This window comes from Orycteropus afer, unplaced genomic scaffold (genome assembly GCF_000298275.1).
Source record: "Orycteropus afer afer isolate SDZICR_OR568_19922 unplaced genomic scaffold, OryAfe1.0 scaffold00104, whole genome shotgun sequence".
Lineage (NCBI taxonomy): Eukaryota > Metazoa > Chordata > Mammalia > Tubulidentata > Orycteropodidae > Orycteropus > Orycteropus afer.
This window is the reverse complement of record NW_006921691.1, coordinates 764,932-773,942: the sequence shown is the minus strand read 5'-3', so window position 1 is coordinate 773,942 and position 9,011 is coordinate 764,932. Positions and strand designations below refer to the sequence as shown.

At 38.2% G+C, this 9,011-nt stretch overlaps 1 protein-coding gene across 1 annotated transcript in view; it reads right to left on the bottom strand.

Moving 5' to 3' along the window:
* Window positions 1–9,011, bottom strand: part of BDP1 (B double prime 1, subunit of RNA polymerase III transcription initiation factor IIIB) — a 217,727-nt gene that overhangs the window by 98,009 nt on the left and 110,707 nt on the right. Inside the window, exon 22 of the mRNA XM_007943362.1 lies at window positions 8,127–8,331. Coding sequence (XP_007941553.1) covers window positions 8,127–8,331 — 205 coding nt within the window. The remainder of the gene's footprint in view (window positions 1–8,126; window positions 8,332–9,011) is intronic.

The following is a 9,011-nucleotide window of genomic DNA, read 5'->3' as shown; positions in this document are numbered from 1 at the left end:
TATAGAAGGAAATTTTCTTTGTTGGTTACCAGGGGTGGGAGGGGAGGGGAGGTAACGCTGTTAGATAAATAGAGATAAGTATTGATTTGGGTGAGGAAAAGGGCAATGTACCAAATGTGAGTGACCAGTATGGCAGCATTGAGGATGAGAAAGCCATAGAGAAGTACATGGGAGGTACAGACAACAAATATAAACCCTTTTGTACACACAGTACTGCACTGTCAGTGAAGGCTAACATGGGTATATGGGTGGATAGATGGGTGGAGAGGCTGAACAATTAGGTAGGTCTATGAAATGGGGAGGGTATCCAAGAACATATATAGGGTTGGCAGACAATGGTCCTATAAGCTTATGTGAATGATCAGAATTCCCAGGTGTGTAGTAGAGCTGACAAGGGGCAAGATTGTGGTCATGGCTTAGTCACAGCCAGCTACCCCGAGGAACCGAGTAGTTGAACCTGCGGGCTTGGGACGACCATACTCGCAGGGGACATCAAGCTCAACTGGCATAACATACTATACAAAACATTGTTCCACCTCCTACTTTGGTGAGTAGCAACTGGGATCTTAAAAGCTTGCAAGCTGCCATCTAGATGCAATGATAGGTCTCTCCTCATACAGAGCAAAGAAGAAAGAAGAAAACCAAAATTCATGAAAACAATTAGTCCTAGCGACTGGTACACCATCTGGTCTGCAGCCTATATGACTATGAGACCAGAAGAACTAGATGGTGCCCAGCTACTACTGTCATCCACTTGAAAGGGGATCTATGTAGGAGATCCTTGATAGAGAGAGAGAACAATGTGGAACAAAACTCAAAATCATTTGGAGGAAAAAAGGGGCAGGACCAGATTTGCTGGTCTGATAGAGCCTGGTGGAACCACTGAGACCATGGCCCCTAGCTGCCCTTCAGGTCTGGAATTGAACCCACATCTGTGGTTTCCAGCCAAACAAAAGACAGGCATATGAGTTGAACATTTACCTCAAGTAAATACACTCCCTGGAGAGAACAATCATGGGAGCTGCTTATGCACAGGGAGACAGCTCAGGGGGCAGGAGTGTATGGAGGGATGGACACTGGGAAGAGGTAACTATGGGGAGGAAGTGGGAGGGGAGCTGTTACATTGTGGTAAACTGTGGTCAATGTCATGAGACAAAATATACGTGAACCACTGTATGGAAAGTAAATTTGCTCTGTAAACCTTCATCCAAATCACAATTTAAAAAAAAAAAAAAAAAAAAAGAGCAGGAGTGGCAATATTAATGTCTGATAAAACAGACTTTAAGACAAAAAGCACCATCAAGAGACAAGTAAGGACATTATATAATGATTAAAGGCTCAATCAAACAAGAGGATAAAATCATAATAAATAGTTATGACAAGTATTTTATGAGCTCATTACTATAAAAAGACAAAGAAGGGCTTGCTTGGGAAAGGGAACTTACTTTGTAGGTTACCGGAATGGGGAGGGAAGGGAAGGGATTAATTTCGGGCTAGTTGGGGCCCACACTCTGACATAGGTAAGGGGAGGCATATACGGAAAGGGTCTGTGACCATCATGATAACATTAGGAAATGACCAAATTGTGCACGTAAGAGATAGACAACAGATGCTAATACCAACCAATGTGTCCACAATACTGAATTGCCATTAACACCAAACACCAGGCTACAGATAAACACATAAACACCAGAGAGGACCAGATGTGCCCCTCATATTTATGCAGTATACATTAGACCAAGGATAGATTGAGCTGAGGCTAATCTTGCACAGATACCAGTGATACAAAATACCTGCAATCCTTACAGAAACACTAGAAGATAGACACAGAGCAATCCCTCACAGACACCCAGACACTATGGGAGAGAGAACCAATAGATCTACCATCTCAGGACCATAGTACTGGGGGACACCAGACTCAATTGGCACAACAAAATACATAAAAGCCTTGTTCCTCATCCTACATTGGTGAGTAGCGACTAGGGTCTTAGAAGCTTTCAAGCAGCCATCTAAGATGCAGCTAATGGTCTCCTAGTGTCAGAAGCAAAGAAGAGTGCAAAAGAACAAGGGCATTTGGAAGCACTCAGCCCTAGGACACGATGGCCCTCGAGACCAGAACAACTAGATGGTGCCAAGTTACCAATGCCAACAACTAAGGAAAGGATCAAATCTGGAGATCCTGGATAGAATGGGAAGGGAAACATGGAACAATATCTAAAAACTCAAAAATGACCAGAATTACTGGTCAGATGGAATCTAATGAGACCTCCAAAACCATGGCCCTGGAATATACTCTGCACCTGGAATACACTCACTCCCAGGGGCTGGCTCTCAGCCCAACAGTTAACAAGATGGACATGCAGACTACTCAATGCAGGATGACACACCCATATACTCTATGGTAATACATCCCTTAGAGCAATAGATCACGGAGCACCAGAGGGGCAACATTCAAATTGAGGAAATGCAGGACAAACAAGATTGTATAAATATGAGGGGCACAAGGGGAGGGTTACTGGGCAGGGAGGGGAGGAAACTGGGTTAGTGTTGGATGTGGTAAATATTTAAAAAGAAAAAACAGACTTCAATACAGAAACTACCATAAGAGACAAAGAAGGACATTATATATATATATATACACATATATATATATGTATGATTAAAAGCTCAATCAAACAAGAGAACATAACCATAATAGTTATGCACCCATGAAAGAGTCCCAAAATACATTAATCAGACTTTAACAGAATTGAAAAGAGGCAGAGATGACTTCATAGTAATAGTAGGAGACTTTAATACATTGCTTTCAATGAAAGGTAGAACAACTGGAAAGAAATTCAACAAAGACACAAAAGAAATGAACGATACTATCAACTTGACCTTATGGATACATACAGAGCACTTCACCCAACAACTATACAATATATATTCTTTTCCAGTACACATGGAATAACTTCCAGAATAAACCGTATGTTAGGCCACAATGTAAGCCTCGATAAATTTAAAAACATTGATATACTACAAAGCATCTTCTCAGATCACAATGCTATGAAATCAGAAATCAACAATAGGGAAGACCAAGGGGTAAGAAAGCAAACACATGGAAACTGAGTAATACTCCTCTTAAAAACCACTGAGTAATAGAAGCAAATTTCTTGAATCCAACAAGAATGAAAATACAGTATACCAAAATTGTTGGGACACAGCAAAGGTAGTGCACAGGGGGTAATTTATGGCAATAAATGCACACTTCGAAAAAGAACAAAGAGCCAAATCATCACCGTAAGCCAGGATCTCCAACAATTAAAAAAGATCAGCAAAAAAAAGTCTACAGTCACCAGAAGAAAACAAAGATTCAAGCAGAAAACAATGAAACAGAAAAAAAAAAAAAAGTCAGTAAGACTAGATGTGGTTCTTTGAAAAGATAAATAAAATTGACAAACCAGTGACAAATTAAACAAAAGAAAAGAGAAGATGGAAATAACACAAATAAGAAATGAAATGGATGACATCACAACAGAATCAACTGAAATAAAAGGGTAGTATCAGGATATTATGAAGATCTGTACTGCAACAAATTTAGAAACCTAGAAGTAGACAGATTGCTAGACATATAATACTTGCTTAACTAACACAGACTGAGGTAGAAAATTTGAACACACCCATAACAAGAGAAGAAATTGAACAGGTCATTTAAGAAAGAAGAAAAGAAGAACAGAACAGAACAAAAAGAAGTCCTGGCCTAGACTGCTTCAGCAGAGAATTCTACCAAACACTCAGAGAAGAGCTGACACCAACACTATCACACTATTCCACAACACAGAAAAGGATGGAGTACTCCCAAGTTCATTTTATGAATCAAGCAAAAACCTGATACCAAAACCAGGCAAGGATACCACTAGAAAGGAAAATTACAGACCAATATCCCTCATGAATAAAGATGTGAAAGTTTTCAACAAAATCCTAACCAACAACGTATCAAAAAAATAATATATCACAACCAAGTAAGATTCATACCAGATATGCAAGGATGGCTCAACATTAGAAAATCAATGTAATCCATCACATAAGTAAAATAAAGGAAAAGAACCACATGATCTATCAATTGATGCAGAAAAGGCACTTGTTGAAATTCAACACCTATTGCTGATAAAAATTCTCAACAAAACAGGAATAGAAAAGAAATAACTAATGTAATAAAGGGCATATACACAAAAGCAACAGACAACATTATTCTCTATGGAGAGAGACTGAAAACATCCCCCTTGCAAATGGGAACCAGACAAGGATGTCCTCTATCATCATTTCTACTCAACACTATACTGGAAGTACTAGCCAGGGCAAAAAGGCATAGAAGGGATATAAAAAGCATCCATATCAATAAGAAAGAAGTAAAAGTATTCTTATTTGCAGATGACATAATCCTATATACAGTAAATCCTAGAGACTCGGCAAGAAAACTACTGGAACTAACTGAAAGATTTAGCATAGTGCCAGAACACAAGATCAACATACAAAAATCAGTTGGATTCATCTACATCAACACAGAGATTTCTGAAACACAAATAAGGAAAACAATACCATTTATAATAGCTACCAAAAAGTTAAAATGTTTAGGAATAAATCTTACCAGGGACACACAAGATCTATAGAAACAAAACTACAGAACACCACTACAAGAAACTGTAAAAGACCTTCATAAATGGAACAACATACCATGTTCATGGATAAGAAGACTGAACATTATGAAACTGTCAATAATACCCAAAGTAATCTATAAATTCAATGCAATCTTGATCCAGATTCCATCAGCATTTCTTCAAGGACATGGAAAAACCAATCACTAATTTTATATGGAAAGGAAAGAGACCTTGGATAAGCAAAGCACTACTGAAGAAGGATACAATGTTGTTGTTGTTGCTATTTGCGAAGAATACAATAGGAGGTCTCATATTCCCCCATATCAAAACCTACTATACAGCCATGGCAGTCAAAATAGCCTGGTGTTTACAAGAACAGACACGCAGACCAATGGAACACAATTCAGAATCCACAAATAGATATATCTACCTTTGTATGCTGATCTTTGACAAAGGACCAAAATTCATTAAATGGGAAAGCAACAGTCTCGTCAACAAATGGTGCTGGCATATCCATTTGCAAAAACAATGAAATAAGACCCATGCCTCACATCATATACTAACTCAACTTTGGTGAGTTAGTTTCTAACTCACTAACCTTGGTGTTAGTTTCACACCAAAAACTAACTCAAGATGGATCAAAGACCTAAATGTAAAACCCAAAGCTATAAAGTTCATCAAAGAAAAAACTGGAGTAAACTTTAGGGCCCTAATTTGTGGTATAAATAGACTATCAAGCATAATCCAAAAAATAGCTAAAGATAAACTAGATGACTGGGCCCTTCTAAAAATTAAATTATTATGCGTATCAAAAGACCTTTCCAAAAGAGTGAAAAGAGAAACTACAGATTGGGAAAAAATATTTGCCAACAACATATCTGACAAGGAACTTACCTCAAAAATTTATAGAAAATTTCAACACCTCAACATAAAAAAGAAAAACAACCCACCTTAAAAATGGGCAGAGGACTTCACCAAAGAAGATATTCAGGCAGCCAACAAACACATGAAGAAATGCTCATGATCATTACCCATTCAAACTCAAACTCACTACAGAGTCGGCTACAAGGCTGGAAAGCTTTACAGAGGCAAACTGTCTCATCTTTCTTCTGCAGAGTGGCTGGGGGGTTTGAACCACTGACCTTTTAGTTAGCAGGCAAATGCCTTAATTACTACACCACCAGAACACCTTTATTAGCCATTAAACAAAACCAAAATCAATGCCATCGAGTCAACTCTGGCTCATAGTGATGCCCAATGGGTTTCCAAGGCAGTAAATCTTTATAAAACTAAACTGCCCCATCTCCCTTCCATGGAGCAGCTGGTGGGTTTGAACCGCCAACCTTCTTGTAAGCAGTCAAATCCCTTAGGCATTACACAACCACATGCAAATCAAAACAATGAAATACCATCTCACTCTAGTAACAGCAGCAAAGTTCAACAAAATAGAAAGTAACAAATGCTACCGAAGGTGTGGAGAGATTGGAACTCTCATACACCACAAGTGTAAAAGGGTACAACCACCATGGAAAATGGTATGGTCCTTCCTTAAAAAGTTGGAAACAGAAATACCATTTGATCCAGCAATCCCACTTCTAGGAATATATCGTAAAGAAGTGAGAGTCAGGCCACTAACAGATATATGCACACCCATGTTCATCACAGCACTATTCATAATAGCAAAGAGATGGAAATAACCTAAATGCCCATCAACGGATGAATGGATAACATTCATAATATAACTCACAGTACATACATACAAAGGGATACAATGCAAAACTAAAGAATAATGAAGAATCCATGAAATACCTCACAACTTGTATGAACCTGGAGGACATTATGCTGAGTGAAATACTTTATGAGTCTGCTACTGTATAAAGTCAAGGAAAGGTTTACAAATGGAAGGAAATTTTTTTTCCTGGTTACCAAGTGGAGGGAGGGAAGGCAAAATTGCTAGCCAGGTAAGAGACATGTACTGATATGGGTGAAGGGAAAGGCAATATACCAAAAGTGAGTGACTAGCACAAAAACACTAAGGAAATGGGAGACACAGAGAAGTGCACAAGAGGTACAACCAAAAGGGTACAACCACCGTGGAAAATGGTATGGCCCCTGCCTTAAAAAGTTGGAAACAGCGATACATACGTAGACAGGCTAAATGATCAGGGGAGGCAAAAGGGAGTATACTGACAACCATATATTAGTTTTGCAGATGATATTAATACATACATACTTGTATGTGTTATAAAAAAAATGTTCATGTATGTAATAGAGCTAACAGGAGACAAAGTTATGATAACACCTTAGCCACAAATACATTGAGGGAGTGAGCTATTGGGCCCATGGGCTCAGGATAATAGTCACAGAAGAAATCAAGCTCAACTGGCCTAACACACCACACATAAAGTTTGGTCTACAATCTACTTTGATGAGTAGTGACTGGGGTCTTAAAAACATGTGAGTAGCCATCTATCTTGCAACAACTGGTCTCTCCTCCTCTAGAGCAAAGAAAAATGAAGAAAATCAAAGATGCATTGAAACAATTACTCCAAAGGACTAGTGGGCCATGGGAACCTCAATCTACATGACCCTGAGACCAAAAGAACTAGATGGTGCCCAGCTACCACCGCCAATCACTTGGAAAGGGATCAAGGTGGGAGATCCTGGATAGATGGGGAGAAAAATGTGGAACAAAACTCATTATCATGAAAAAGACCAGGCTTATTGATCCAACAGAGACTGGTGAAACCCCCAAGACTACAGCCCCCAGTCACCCTTTTGGCCTGGAATTGAACTCACTCCCAAGGCTAAACTTCCAGCCAAGCAATAGATAGGCCTACCAGGTGAACAATTAAACCAGGCAGGTACACTCCTTAGAACAATCAACCATGGGAGATCAGAAGGGCAGCATTTATACGGGGAAAAGCTCAAAGGGCAGGAATGCACAGGAGAGAAGGACACAGGGAAAAGGTAACCACAAGGCAAAAGTAGGAAGACAGCTGTTACATCAGGGGGATTGTAATCAATGTCATGAAGCAAAATGTGTATGAACTGTTGAATGGACAACTAATTTCCTCTGTAAACTTTCACCCAAATAAAAATTTAAAAAGAAAAGAAAACCCACAAAGCACAGCTCTACTGAGACAGGTGGGGTCACCTTGAGTTAGAGTTGGATGGAAAAGAAAATGTGTACCTCTACATTTCTTGACATAGAAAGTCATTTCATATATTAAGTGAAAGACAGTAAGTAGCAAAATAGCATATGGAAAATGACTGTATTATTTAAATCTTTGTAAGTATTCATACATGATAAATCCAGAAAGATGTGTTATAGGTTTCCAGTATTTTTCTCTCAGGGTGGTGAGACTTGGGGTAGTTATTATTTGATAATATTTTCTCTTGACTGAACATTTTCGCAATAAATAGGCTTCATTAGTTTAAAAATAATACATCTATTTTCACTTTAATTACATAACAAAAACTCACCACAGCAAGGAATTTTTCAGTTCCATCTGTTGATAACACTGGTTTTTCTTCCTTAATTATGTCTTTAGTGTCACCTTTTTCTACTAATTGCCTCTTCTCAATCTTTCTTATGTTTGGTCTGGGTCTCTGAAGTCGGCGCCTCATTGGTTGAGCTTGGATACCACTGTCTTTCATTTCTTCTTGGAAGGTGTTTATATTACAAGCCCTAGAAAATAAGACAGAGAGAAAGAGAGGGAACTTGTTGTAGAGAGTTAAAAACTAAGATAAAAATATAAAATTTGAATCTCCTCTAATAATCTTTCTTTAACAATATTTCTGAACTATTAAGGGAAAATGAGAGTAAATTATTTTCTGTTTATAAATACAGTATTTTATTTTATAAAGGAAAAAGTAATTCTCAAAAAGTAATGACTATATATGTACATACATATATTACTAAATGCACTGCTTGAGAAGGATCTTATGAATCTAATAATATAAGCAATTAAGCAGTAAGAAATGTTCAATTCAAGTATCTGATATTCTATCTCAGGCAATGTGCCATATCAACAAAAATAAACCAACTATCCTTTATTTTTTAAAAAAATAATTAAAGTACCAAGGTGGTGCAAATTCATTTTACTTGGATCCACAATCAACACCCATAGAAGCAGAAGTCAAGAAATAAGATCTCTATTATTATTTTAAGAGGGAGAACAATGTGGAACAAAACTCAAAATCATTTGGAGGGAAAAAAAAAGGGGGGAGGGACCAGGTTTGCTGGTTCAATAGAGCCTGGTGGAACCACTGAGACTATGGCCCCTAACTGCCCTTCAGGTCCGGAATTGAACCCACACCTGTGGTTTCCAGCCAAACAAAAGACAGGCATATGAGTTGAACATCTAC